Source organism: Coregonus lavaretus, assembly GCF_964263955.1.
Source record: "Coregonus lavaretus genome assembly, chromosome: 22".
Taxonomy (NCBI): domain Eukaryota; kingdom Metazoa; phylum Chordata; class Actinopteri; order Salmoniformes; family Salmonidae; genus Coregonus; species Coregonus lavaretus.
In genome coordinates, this window is record NC_140009.1 from 34,494,743 (window position 1) to 34,508,478 (window position 13,736).

The window sequence follows — 13,736 nt, forward strand, 5'->3', positions numbered from 1 at the left end:
TGGCCCCATCCATCCTCCCCTCAATACGGTGCAGTCGTCCTGTCCCCTTTTGCAGAAAAGCATCCCCAAAGAATGATGTTTCCACCTCCATGCTTCACGGTTGGGATGGTGTTCTTGGGGTTGTACTCATCCTTCTTCCTCCAAACACGGCGAGTGGAGTTTAGACCAAAAAGCTCTATTTTTGTCTCATCAGACCACATGACCTTCTCCCATTCCTCCTCTGGATAATCCAGATGGTCATTGGCAAACTTCAGACGGGCCTGGACAGGCGCTGGCTTGAGCAGGGGGACCTTGCGTGCGCTGCAGGATTTTAATGGTTTTCTTTGAGACTGTGGTCCCAGCTCTCTTCAGGTCATTGACCAGGTCCTGCCGTGTAGTTCTGGGCTGATCCCTCACCTTCCTCATGATCATTGATGCCCCACGAGGTGAGATCTTGCATGGAGCCCCAGACCGAGGGTGATTGACCGTCATCTTGAACTTCTTCCATTTTCTAATAATTGCGCCAACTGTTCTTGCCTTCTCACCAAGCTGCTTGCCTATTGTCCTGTAGCCCATCCCAGCCTTGTGCAGGTCTACAATTTTATCCCTGATGTCCTTACACAGCTCTCTGGTCTTGGCCATTGTGGAGAGGTTGGAGTCTGTTTGATTGAGTGTGTGGACAGGTGTCTTTTATACAGGTAACGAGTTCAAACAGGTGCAGTTAATACAGGTAATGAGTGGAGAACAGCAGGGCTTCTTAAAGAAAAACTAACAGGTCTGTGAGAGCTGGAATTCTTACTGGTTGGTAGGTGATCAAATACTTATGTCATGCAATAAAATGCAAATTAATTACTTAAAAATCATACAATGTGATTTTCTGGATTTTTGTTTTAGATTCCGTTTCACACAGTTGAAGTGTACCTATGATAAACATTACAGACCTCTACATGCTTTGTAAGTAGGAAAACCTGCAAAATCGGCAGTGTATCAAATACTTGTTCTCCCCACTGTGTGTGTGTGTGTGTGTGTGTGTGTATATATATATATATATACGATACAATACTGTATTGTCCAAATGACATAAAAATACAACGTACATTTAATCAATACGACAGACACCCTCGTTACAGCACACAAATGTCTCACTCACTTTTCTCTCTTCCTCTCTAGGCTATGGCTGTGTACGTTCACCCTCTCTGTGGCAGTGTGTGCTGTGCTGCTGCTTCCCATCTCCATCCTGTCCAACGAGGTGCTGCTCATCTTCCCTCACAGCTACTACATGCAGTGGCTCAACGGATCGCTCATTCACGGTACTGAGCCATGTTTACACCAAAACAACACCCAATACTGCTCCACGTTTTTAATAATAATATGCCATTTAGCAGACGCTTTTATCCAAAGCGACTTACAGTCATGTGTGCATACATTATTATTTTTTTGTATATGGGTGGTCCCGGGGATCGAACCCACTACCTTGGCGTTACAAGCGCCGTGCTCTACCAGCTGAGCTACAGAGGACCACAATCCATAGTAGTTAATTCACTCAGTCAGACCTCCCATAGCCCCAAACATGAACACCATTCTGTTTTAAAACTGCATTTGAATGTCAAGTATTGATAGTCAATGAGCTCCAAAACAAAATGAATGACTCATAATTATGGTTTTGTGAATCTAGCACAGTTGCCTGTTATGTAATAATATTCCATGTTGTGGTGAGTCTTAGAGCTCTTTCACAGAAATTAAACATGAGCTCCACAAACTAGCAGTCAAAGGGAAGTGGGCCCCAAATATTAAATCTCACGGAACATTCATAGGGAGCACTGTCAACTCTAGTCCCTCTAGCTTATTTCCAGAAAGCTCTACAGATGTTAGTGTACTGTATGCCCCCCAAAAAGTTTTGCGCTTCACGGCAAGGCTGCACCTCACTGTGGTGGTTGTCTGTTGATAGATATATATCCATTTTATGATATTACCTAACTTTGTAATGAAATGTTTTGACTATCTTTCTCTCTTCTTTCTCTTCACCAGGCTTATGGAACCTAGTGTTCCTGTTCTCCAACCTGTCCCTGGTCTTCCTCATGCCCTTCGCCTACTTCTTCACCGAGTCGGAGGGCTTTGTGGGCTGTAAGAAGGGGGTGATGGCGCGGGTGTATGAGACGGCGGTGGTGCTGCTGCTGCTAACTCTGCTGGTGCTGGGCATGGTGTGGGTGTTTGTGGCCCTGCTTAACAACCACACCGCCAGGGAGAGCCTCTACGGTGAGTTGATCTTTGACTTTGCTATTCATTCAAGCCATTTTGCAACTGTTCGCAAAGGCAATGGCTAAGTATTTTGAAGAATTGAATTGGTGTCCTTTATTTTTTGAGAACCAGGTATCAAAGTCCTTTTCTTATGACCTGTTGTCTCTCCCATCTCAGACATGTGGGAGTACTACCTTCCTTACCTCTACTCTGCCATCTCTATGTGTGGAGTGCTGCTGCTCCTACGTGAGTACACCTCTACTATGTCTCGTCCATCTGCCTCACTGGCTGCTTAACTTGTGATGGGTTGGTCATGGCCAGATATTAATGTGTATGAATCCTGCCTGACACCTCTTCCCGTCTCTTTGCAGTGTGCACTCCCTTCGGGCTTTCTCGCATGTTCAGTGTCACCGGGAGCCTACTGGTCAAACCACGGGTGAATGACAATCCACCAACTTTTTCTCCCATATACAGACAATAACCCAACACTATAACAATAACATTGTTATATCATTGACAATCATTGACAATAACGTAGCATTGTTATAACATTGACAATAACATAACACCAATGACTCAATGACAGCCACCCCCTGTGTTTCCTCAGCTGTTGGAGAATGTGGAGGTGGTTATGAACTGTGCTGCGTTCGAGGAGGCTTCACTCTCCAGGACACTCAACAGTGAGTGGGCCAGCGACAGTGGGCTAGAATAGTCTATCAACATAGAACAATTTAATGTATTTCTATTTCATTCTGACGCTTACACTGACTGTACCACACATCCATGAATCATCCTAGAGGTGGTGTTTGTGTTGACCTTGCTCTGTTCCTTGTAGGGGGTAGCACGGCATGCTGGATCAGTGTGAACGTGGAGCCTTTGAGGACGCAGTTCCTCAGTGTCCAGGCCGAACGAATGGCCCTCGGTAAGACCATCGAGATGTCTATAATAATACGGTGTTTTATTACATTCTCTAGGTATTAACTGACTTACTAGGGTTAGATCATTCATTGGAAGATTATAAAAGGCCTTCTTTCAGGCATTAGAAAACATTCCAGGAATAGCTTGACTGCTACAGTCCCCTGTAGCTCAGTTGGTAGAGCATGGTGCTTGCAACGCCAGGGTTGTGGGTTCGTTTCCATTGGGGGGCCAGTATGAAAATGTATGCACTCACTAACTGTAAGTCGCTCTGGATAAGAGCGTCTGCTAAATGACTAAAAATGTCAAATGTAAATGAGATGGACAGCATTGTGGTCCTCCTCCTCATCTCGCTCTCTCTTTCCCTACCCCAGAGATGCGTAGGAGAGCGTCACCATGGCAGCGGAACCTGTTCTACCCTCTGGCCATGCTCCTGCTCCTAGCTCTAACGGTGGTGTGTGTGTTGGTGGTGTGTTTCCATGTTCTGGAGCTCCTCTTCGACGAGACGGCCATGCCTAGTGAAATGGGGGTGAGGACTCTACTAAGGGGAATAAGGGACTGCGTGAGCTGGAAGGGGCTTTGTATGGACTATTCGCTTTTATAGCATCTGTTCTAGACAGCCTGCTGTTGATCTTATAGCATGTAGGGTGTTTACCCACTCTGCCCAACGTGGGTGAAAACACGCTTTGGTGATAACATTTCCCCTTCATTGTGTTTTTAAAATACATTTTACCAAGATAAATATGATCATGTTCAGTGGGGTCTTTCTTTAGCAATACATTAACATTATATATATAAAAAAGTCGGATTTTCTAATTTAGTACATCCGATAATAAGCACCGAGCTCTGTTAACAGAGCTGTGCAGCCTTCTCGCCAAAACCTTTGAGGATTTTAAATTGTGGTCGGCGTCTTTCACAGTTGGCCGCAAATAGTTAAATTAGCATGACACGAGCTGAATAAAGGCTTTGAAAATAAAAAATGTGCGGTACACTCAGTGCTCCGTCAACATTTCAGAGATATGCTTGTTTTTGTGAGAAGTCTTCGAAAAAAGAACAGGAACTTCGCATTAATATGAACAGCGTATACTAAAATATGAAGAATACTACATGTCATGTCGCAGAATAGATATCTATCTTTCCTCTATATTGTTTTATGTCCCACCGGATTTGAGAAGAAAGATGACGAGTTCAACGGTGAGCCTGTCAGGTAGCCTTAATTCTCGCACAGCATCCAGCCTAGCTGACGCTATGCCATTTTCCTGGATTAGTTGTTTTTTTACCACTTTTTTCTTTCTTTTTTTCTCTTGCTTAATTTAGACCTTCCTACAAGGGAAAAAACTCCAATAACCTTTGAACGGATTATGATCGAGACATGAGATTTGGACCATTGATTATCTTAGAGGATTATCTACACAATTAACATATTATTTTGCCAATTGGTCAAAATATGTTTTTGATTGGACACCCTATACAGTATGAGTTTACTCCCATCTGCTCAGTATTGATATGTTGAATTCTAACGATGCACATTGACATTGCCTCTGTAAGTTTGCTCCTGAATAGCCTGTTCTGTCCTATATGGAGTGACTGAGGACCATACATTTTATATAGATTTTCAAGACTAAACAATTCCAAGGACATAAACATGTGGAGGAGGGAGGGTAGGAACATTTTTATAGAGGAGAACAGATTTGCAATGACCGTATGTTTCCTCTGCGTGTAGGACCCTCGCCTGGGGACGGCCTCCTTCTCCATGTTTGGTTCTCTGGGAGCAGCAGTGCAGGTGTTCCTTATCCTCTACCTGATGGTGTCGTCTGTTGTGGGCTTCTACAGCTCTCCTCTCTTCACCTCCCTGCTGCCCCGCTCTCAGGACACGAACCTCACGCAGATCATTGGGAACTGCGTGTCTCTTCTGGTCCTCAGCTCCGCACTGCCCGTCTTCTCTCGCACTCTGGGTAAGAGCACTCCCCGTTCCCCAGGTTGAGTTTCTATGTTCTTGTCATATCATATAGTTGAACAAAAAGAGATGCGAAGAGCCCCATAGTGGAGGTGTCATATAACCCATAAAACATAGCAGTCAAACAGGGAAACGGTTGCAGTCATTTCCCCACCATTTCTTTTTCCATAGGGGATTTTAGAAACACTTAAAATAAGGGCTGTGTTTCGTGTAGGCTTACAGTGGCTTGACGTTTTGATAATCATGTAAATCTCTCTAGGACAAGGTGACTGCCGACTGTTATTAGACAGAGCTTCTGTTGTAGTATCATTTCTGAACACAAGAGGGCATGTGTATGCAGTCAATCACTATGAACACTGTTTGACCTTGGCCATGGTCAAGTACTGTACTTCAGAAATGCACCCTTCTTTCCTTCCTCTCTTGAGATCTGAATCAGATGGATTAGTGAAAGTAATATGGCTGTATTGTCAAGTCAGAGGATCTGAGCTTTATTGCTACATGGGGGGGGGGGGGAATGAAGATATGCTGAGCAGTTAAGCAGTTTATAGACAGTCAAATCTCAGTGTCAAACTAATCACATTCTTTCTCTTATCTGTTCTTCAGGGATCACACGGTTTGACTTGCTTGGAGACTTTGGGAGGTATAACTGGCTGGGGAACTTCCACATAGTGTTCCTGTACAACATTCTGTTTGCTGGCCTAACCTCTGCCTGCCTGATCAACACTCTCACCTGGGCCGTGCAGAGAGAACTCATACGCGCCTTCGGTACGTAAAGCAATCAATCAAATGTATTTATAAAGCCCCTTTTTACATCAGGGCTTTACAGGAATATATGTCTGTCTATGAACCTGTTACCTGCCTTTCTATATGTTGGCCTTTTATGTTTAGATTTGAGAATAATAATGCTTTTGTATAACTTCACATCTTCAATTTAAAGGGATTAAAATGAAAAACAACTGTACATGATTTGTCCACCTATCTTGGCTGTAGTCGACTCCCCCAATCAGTTTTTGGATATGTATCTTGCTTACTTAGGTATTTGATAGTCATATTGTGTTACTTTCATTATGCAGTAGAAGGGTTGTGCTAGCTGCCAATAGTCGGTGTGTTTTCAGAGTGACTGTACTGTGAGCTAGCTAGCAAGGTGTTCCCTTCCCAGCTCTGGGCCTGGCCATGTTTCCCAATGGGCTGGTCTCCTTTCCTCAGATAGAAAGGCCTATACAATTCTATCAGGAAAGTGAAAGAGGACAGGAGGGGAGTAGGAGTCCCCTAGGGGCCTGTGGGCCTGGCCGCTGGGCGCCCTCCTGTGCCCCACACACACACACACACACACACACACCCTCTGCCCCTCCGCCCAACACAAACAACAGTTCGGAGCGTAGAGCTGTGGACACACACACACACACACACCCCTTCCTCACGGCATAGATAGCATCTCTCCTCTCCTGCTCCTTTCCCGCTACCTCCCCAACAGCTTTTGTTCTGTTCTGTGGTTGATGGACTTTCTTTGCTCCCAATCTTGCCTTTTTAATCTTTATTTTTCTCACTCTGTGTTGGAGGTAATCATGCCATTTTGTTCCATTGTTGGTGTTAATTGTAAGTGTTGTATGTGTTTTATGTCTCTACAGGTCTCCACAAACTTCCTCTGACAGTGTCCCGCACAACCATCCCCTTCAAGCTCCTCCTGGCAAATGGCCTGTCAAAGATCCAGTGACTGACATTCCCTTGACCCAATCAACCGTCATCTTTAATCCTGACCGGGACCTGAGCCTCCTGGATAGCATTCCCATTGGACCAAAGGCACCTTGTCTTCAGTCCTCCAGTCAATCTGTGTCTGGATCACCAGAATGAAGAGACCGGAGTGGAGGATTAGAAGTACAGTTTGGACAATAATGCACTAGAACTCTGCTCACTGACCAATACAAGTTGACCTGGGGAACCAACTTAAACTGTCTCGCTTTTTGACTACAGTACTGGGGTTATATTGAAATCACTTTGCAGTAATCTGAGCCAAAAACAATCTATTCTGGAACCGCTAAAAGATTCTAGAACTGAAAAAGGTTCTGGAACTGAAAAAGGGATCTAATCTGTATCCAGGTTCTTGGGACATGGCTAGACGGATCCAACTTTTGTCAGATTTGAGTTTTCGTAGCAGGTTAGGAGAATTCGGTTAAGGTTAGGAGAAGGGTTGGGGTTAGTTAAAATGCAAAATAATGTGCTTTTGACGTTAATTTGACAAAAGCTCGATCCCTTCTAGCCATGACCGGGTTCTTGTTGACCTTGTGACATCATACAGCACATCCTGGATGTCCTAATGCCTTATGAGAAACTCACAATGGGTTCGAGAGGTGGAGGTGGGACCGACTTACTTTGCTCTTTGGACACGCACGTGTAAAAGTCAGCAAAGCTATTTTGGAACATTACGTTGCAACTGACATTTCCTTTTCCTGATCTGGGGTTGAGCGGTTGAGTCCTCTCTCTGCTGCCTCCCCTCTCCCCACGCCTTCCTCTCTCTCATGTAAGACTACTATTTTTGGGCCTCACTCCTGTGAATCCCACTTCCATGTCTTTTTAAGACGCCTTGTCTGTCTGTAATGGTGTTGTGTCCGTTAATGAGAGGAGGATGTTTTTAAACCTGGGTATTCTACATGCCTTGACCTTCACATAGTGGAGGAAGAGAAGGGGACAGGACAGGGTTGTGTTCATTAGGTTACATTTAAAACATTTTACAACTGAAAATGAGCGTTTCAGTTGTTCCATTTGGTGCCTAATGAACACAACCAGGACTTGTTTTAAACTCTTAACGTGGAATTACCCCCCCTAAAGAGGAGCTTCCTAAATGCAAAGTGACACTCACTAGTGTTGTGTGTGTCCTGCCTTGGACCAATCATACTGTGAATTGTTTAAATGTTATGTTAGTTTATATTAACAAAGTGCAATACTGTTTACTCACCACTGCCAGTTCCAATGACATGTTTTTCCTGGTAACTTTTATATTAGAATAATATAAATGAATGATCTCTGTAGCGTTGTTTTTATTTTTAGATCTTGTTTATAGTGATCCTGTGTCATGGTTCTCCTTTGCTGTATCAGCATGTATGTCAAATTGTTTTAATTGTTATTATTAGCTGTTAGACAGTTAGTTCTGTCCAGTTCTGTCGCCAGCAGGGGGCAGGGTCTCACAAACTCACCGGCAGCCTGCTGAAAATTGCCCTGATTCGGTCAGAGAACCTTCTATCCTTAGGGCAATGGTTCTGTTCTCTTTGGTCAGTCATTACGCATAGTTTACTCATTTCATGTCATGTCACTTAACATGTCTTGGAATATATTGTCAGGGGAGCAAACATGTTTTTATGGTTTACTTTAGTGCTCGAAAACGTTTAGATTTTGTAAAATGTATGGGGTTTTTTTTATGAGCCGTGGAGAAAAATGACAAATGTATTACATGTTTCTATACATAAACTGTCTTGTCTGATATGTATGAGTAATAAGACTGTTTACAGTGCAGTTATATCTTTCAATCATCAGGTCTCATTGTCCAGCCCGTCCCAGTTTGTGTCTGTCCATCCTGTGCGAGTGTGTCTGTCTTCTGAGTGTCCTGTGAGTATACGTGTCGGTCCCCTGAGTGTCCTGTGAGTATACGTGTCGGTCCCCTGAGTGTCCTGTGTGTGCGTGTCTGTCCCTCCACCCTTTGTTGCCTTGCTTTAATCAGGCCCAGAAGAAAGCTGTTGTATTTTGGCCCGTCTGTCATCAGAGGCAGTCACTGACGCCGCTATAACCAACGTTTCCTCCACTCGGATGCCACCGCCAGATAAAAAAAAAAAAAAAAAGCCAAATCAAGAGGAGAGGCGACGCTCTCTCGCTTTCTCTCTCGTTCACCTCCATCCACCCACTCCCCTTTCTTCCATCTGTTTTCCTAGCATATTATTCATTTCCTCTTTGAAGGCAGAAAAAGAAATCCCGGTTTTCCTCAGTCTGATTAATTTCTCCTTCTTGATTTTTGTTTGCTTTTCTTGTTTTCTTTTGTTGGATGTTTTAATTGAGTTCCATTTGATTTGTCTTTTGTTTTGTGTTGCCTTTTCCTCCGCTAAAAGGGAGTTTAAGTCTAAATGTTCCCGGAATGCTACTTACTGTACATATCAAAGGCTTGGTTTACCCTGTGGGATGTAGCCACATGCCGCCTAGACATGGCAGTTAATGAATACAGCATTGATTTTGTGTGTGTGTGTGTGTGTGTCTGAGAAACAAGTGCATCCACCTGTTCACATTTCATTGACCCACCCCCCACACACACACACACACACACACTTAACCTAACTAATTTAGTGAATGTGCAACCTGGACTAGTGAAATTGTTGCATAGCCATAGGTAATGGCAACTCTGCTAATCACAATAAGGTGTTTGAGTTGCTTTGTTAAGGTTATTAGTTATAGGGAATTGAGAGGATTTGATAGTTAGGTGGGATTTTGTATTACAACAATGTCGTAACTTGGCATAACTGGCAGAGAAGGAAAGCAATGAGATCAGTGATCTCTAAAGAGTGTTCCTGCAAAGAACCTATCACATTCAATGATAATGCCTTTCAATTTATCCATGAACGCTGGACAATTTAGTACTATATAGACTAGATTAAACATTCAACATAGCACAACATTCTGATAATTGCTAGTCTAGAAATGGAAAATCCAACAGAATAAACAATTCTCTATCCTGGAACTTAGAGAACCATTTCCTCTCCATACGTTTGCTATATATACAGTGAGCTCCATAATTCATTGGACAGTGACCATTTTTTTGTTATTTTGGTTCTGTACTCTAGCACTTTGAGTTTGAAAGGATACAATGAGGGTGAAGTGCAGACTGTCAGCTTTAATTTGAGGATATTTTCATACATATCGGATGAACCGTTTAGAAATGACAGCACCTTTTGTACATGGTCCCCCCATTTTAAGGTACTACAAGTATTTGTTAAATTGGCTTCACAGATGTGTGTCGTTAGGCAGGTGTATTCATTTGTGTCGTTAGTGAATGCAGGAGAGCTGTTGATGAATAGTATTGATTCTAGACTTTGCTATTGCCTTTGGAGGTTGTTGTTGGGGTGTGACAACATGAGGAAGACAGCAGTGTCGATGCAAATGAAGCTGGCTGTCATAAGGCTCAGAAATGAAAATCAATCAATCAGGAACATTGAAAAAACCCTGGCCATGTATGGCTGCCAGTGGAACAGGCTCACTTGTCTTCATCGATGATGTGACTGCAGACAGAAGTAGAACAATGAATTCTGAAGTCTACAGAAATATTTTATCTGCTCAGATAAAACCAAATGCCTCCAAACTCATTGGACGGCACTTCATCATGCAACAAGACAATGACCCTAAACATACTGCTAGAGCAACGAAGGGGTTTTTGATGGCCAGAAAGTGGAAAATCCTTGACTGGCCGAGTCAATCACCGGATCTGAATCCAAATTGAACATACATTTTACATGCTGAAGAGGAGACTGAAGGCAATAAGTCCCCGAAACAAGCAGGAACTGAAGATGGCTGCAGTACAGGCCTGGCAGAGCATCACCAGGGAAGATAGCCAGCGTCTGGTGATGTTGATGCATCGCAGACTTCAAGCAGTCATTGCATGCAAAGGATATGCGACCAAATACTAACAATGATTACTTTATTCTACATTATGTTAAACTGTCCAATGTTTTTTGATGCCCGAAAATGGGGGGGACCATGTACAAAAGCTTCTATAATTTCTAAACGGTTCATCCAATATGTATGAAAATACCCTCAAATTAAAGCTGAGTCTGCACTTCACCCTCATTGTCATCAAACTCAAAGTGCTAGAGTACAGAACCAAAATAACAAAAAAATGGTCACTGTCCAATGAATTATGGAGCTCACTGTATATATACACAGTATACAAAACATTAAGAAAACCTTCCTAATATTGAGTTGCATGGACTCTACGTGGTGTCGAATGCATTGCACAGGGATGCTGGCCCATGTTGACTCCAATGATTCCCACAGTTGTGTCAAGTTGGCTGGATGTCCTTTTGGGTGCTGGACCATTCTTGATACCCATGGGAAACTTGAGTGTGAAAAACCCAGCAGCTTTGCAGTTTTTGACACAAACTGGGGCGCCTGGCACCTACTACCATACCTCATTCAAAGGCACTTAAATAATTATATACTCAAATAGGGAAATTATATTTTATACTAATACAATTGCTCAGAGAAAGATTTTGTTTAACAAGTAATAAAAATATCTAAAAATGATGGGGGTCAAAATTATTGGCACCCCTGTTTTCAATACTCTAGCACACTCCTCTTGCGAGGATAATGACACTGAGCCTTTTTCAAAAATGTTTTATGAGATTGGAGAACATGTTGGGAGGGATCTTAGACCATTCCTTCATACATAATATTTTCAGATCCTTGATATGATTTTGTCTGCTCTTATAGAGTGCCCTCTTCAATTCAAACCACAGGTTTTCAATTAATCACTTCTTTGTGGATTTTGATTAGTGCTTGGGGTTATTGTCTTGCTGGAAGATCCACTTGCGGCCAAGTGCCAGCCTCCTATCAGAGGCAAGCAGGTTTTTGGCTAAAATGTCTTGGTACTTGACAAAGTTCATGATGCTGTTGACCTTAACAAGGGCCCCAGGACCAGTGGAAGCAAATAACCACATGACATGAAAATAGAGCTCTTTGGCCACACACACCAGTGGTGGGTTTGGAGTCGAAAAACAGAAGCATATGCAAAAGTACCTCATACCTACGGTAAGATATTGTGGTTGATCTTTGATGTTATGAGGCTATTTTATTTCCACTGGTCCTGGGGCCCTTAAAAAGATAGTTCACCCAAATTACAAAATGACATATTGGTTTTCTTACCCTGTAAGCAGTCTATGGACAATGTTTGACAGCAATCCATGCTTTGCTTTAGTTTCCCTGGCACTGTTTCCACATGCTAACGTTTTAGTATTTGTGGCACAAATCCCATTCAAGTCATGGGATCATAATTTGCATTTTTCACGCATCATGTTACAAACATCTAGAAATGACTTTGTTGAGCTTCACAATCAACTTTAGATACTTTCGGATGATTTGGACATGGTGCGTAAGACGATAACCCCAAGCTCTAGTCAAAATCCACAATGGTTAATTGACCACAAAATCAACATTTTGCAATGGTCATTTCAGTCTCTGAAAATCATTGAAAACCTGTGGATTGAATTGAAGAGGGCAGTGCATAAGAGCAGACAAAGGATATCAAGCATCTGGAAATATTCTGAATGTAAGAATGGTCTAAGATCCCTCCCAACGTGTTCTCCAATCTCATAAAACATTTTAGAAAAAGGCTCAGTGTTGTTATCCTTGCAAGGGGAGGGTGCTAGAGTATTGGAAACAGGGGTGCCATTACTTTTTACTCCTATCTTTTAGATTTTTATTTTATTACTTGTTAAACAAAATCTATTTCTCTGAGCAATTGTATTAGTATAAAATATAATAACATTTTTTTTGTTGCATACAATATAGCTAGTATTTGTTTTTTTTGCTGATCTTTATCAAGGGTGCCAATAATTGTGCACCTGACTGTACATACATTTAGCCTTTGTGTTTGTAATGCACTGAACTATGCGCTCCACTGAACATGTTGCCATTGACCATTCCCCTGAACTTAAACCTCACCTTATATGTAAACAAACACAGCTAGAACTATGCCATGAGGTCTAGCTCTATATCTGGAATACGATCTTCTGTTTACTGAAACACTGAGAGAAGTTCAATATTGTTGTACTATCTGTATGTTTTGTGTTTTTCACTAGTTTAGACCCTGGCAGTTGGTTTTATTTGTAATGAAGGTTCACGAGTCAAACGTTGGTGGTTACAACGCTGGTCCTAAAAGTTAACTTTCATTTTGATTCCCTTATTTGTGGTGCCACCCACCCAGAGCTTACTTAAATAACAAATAAATGACTTAGTCAACGTGTGATGTTAGAATAGCACCTCCCAACAGCAAAATAAAGAGCCTTAATACTGTAGTGCAGGCGCCGCCACCCTTTTGAAGGCCCTCGGATCAATTCCACCCCCCCCCAAACCCAAAATAAAAAAATATATTTTGTTTTTGGAACCCAGTTGGGGTCTCAACTTACTGTTGCAAGTTAGAATACACAAGGTGCAATTTTGAAATGTGGTTGTGCATCATCAGTTTCTCTTATGTCAGTCACTGATAGTCAATTAGCCAATGTCAGCTAACATTGTTTAGATAGCTGGCCGCTAAACTAACTTAGCAATCTAAAATGTTTTATCATGGTTGAATTACCAGCCGGGGGGGCCCCATTAATTTTGTTAGTCAGTCTCACTCAGATATCCTATCAAAAAATTGCTAACATTTCTCTCCACCCCATGACAAAATGTGTAGAATTGTATAAAATTAACTCTAAAACCTAACAAATGTATCTCCGCGGTCAAGAGGGGGGGCCACTAAAATTGCTAGCTATGTGGGGTGGGGGGGTTGATGTGGGTACGCAGACCCGCGAGCAACTGTGGCCCCTCATGATGAGTTGAGATTTTTTTGTGGCCCCCACCCCCATCAAAGTTGCCCATCCCTGGTTTAGTGGCTCTACAATCAAAGAAGTGTCAC

At 42.5% G+C, this 13,736-nt stretch overlaps 1 protein-coding gene across 1 annotated transcript in view; it reads left to right on the forward strand.

The window, feature by feature from the left end:
* LOC311150198 (limb region 1 homolog-like protein) overlaps nt 1-9,307 on the forward strand; it is a 31,739-nt gene extending 22,432 nt beyond the window's left edge. The window contains exons 4-13 of the mRNA XM_084187541.1: nt 1,150-1,289; nt 2,008-2,235; nt 2,395-2,463; nt 2,589-2,653; nt 2,825-2,897; nt 3,053-3,139; nt 3,507-3,661; nt 4,856-5,087; nt 5,693-5,854; nt 6,718-9,307. Coding sequence (XP_084043667.1) covers nt 1,150-1,289; nt 2,008-2,235; nt 2,395-2,463; nt 2,589-2,653; nt 2,825-2,897; nt 3,053-3,139; nt 3,507-3,661; nt 4,856-5,087; nt 5,693-5,854; nt 6,718-6,803 — 1,297 coding nt within the window. The 3' untranslated portion in view covers nt 6,804-9,307. The remainder of the gene's footprint in view (nt 1-1,149; nt 1,290-2,007; nt 2,236-2,394; nt 2,464-2,588; nt 2,654-2,824; nt 2,898-3,052; nt 3,140-3,506; nt 3,662-4,855; nt 5,088-5,692; nt 5,855-6,717) is intronic.
* The last annotated feature ends 4,429 nt before the right edge of the window (nt 9,308-13,736 follow it).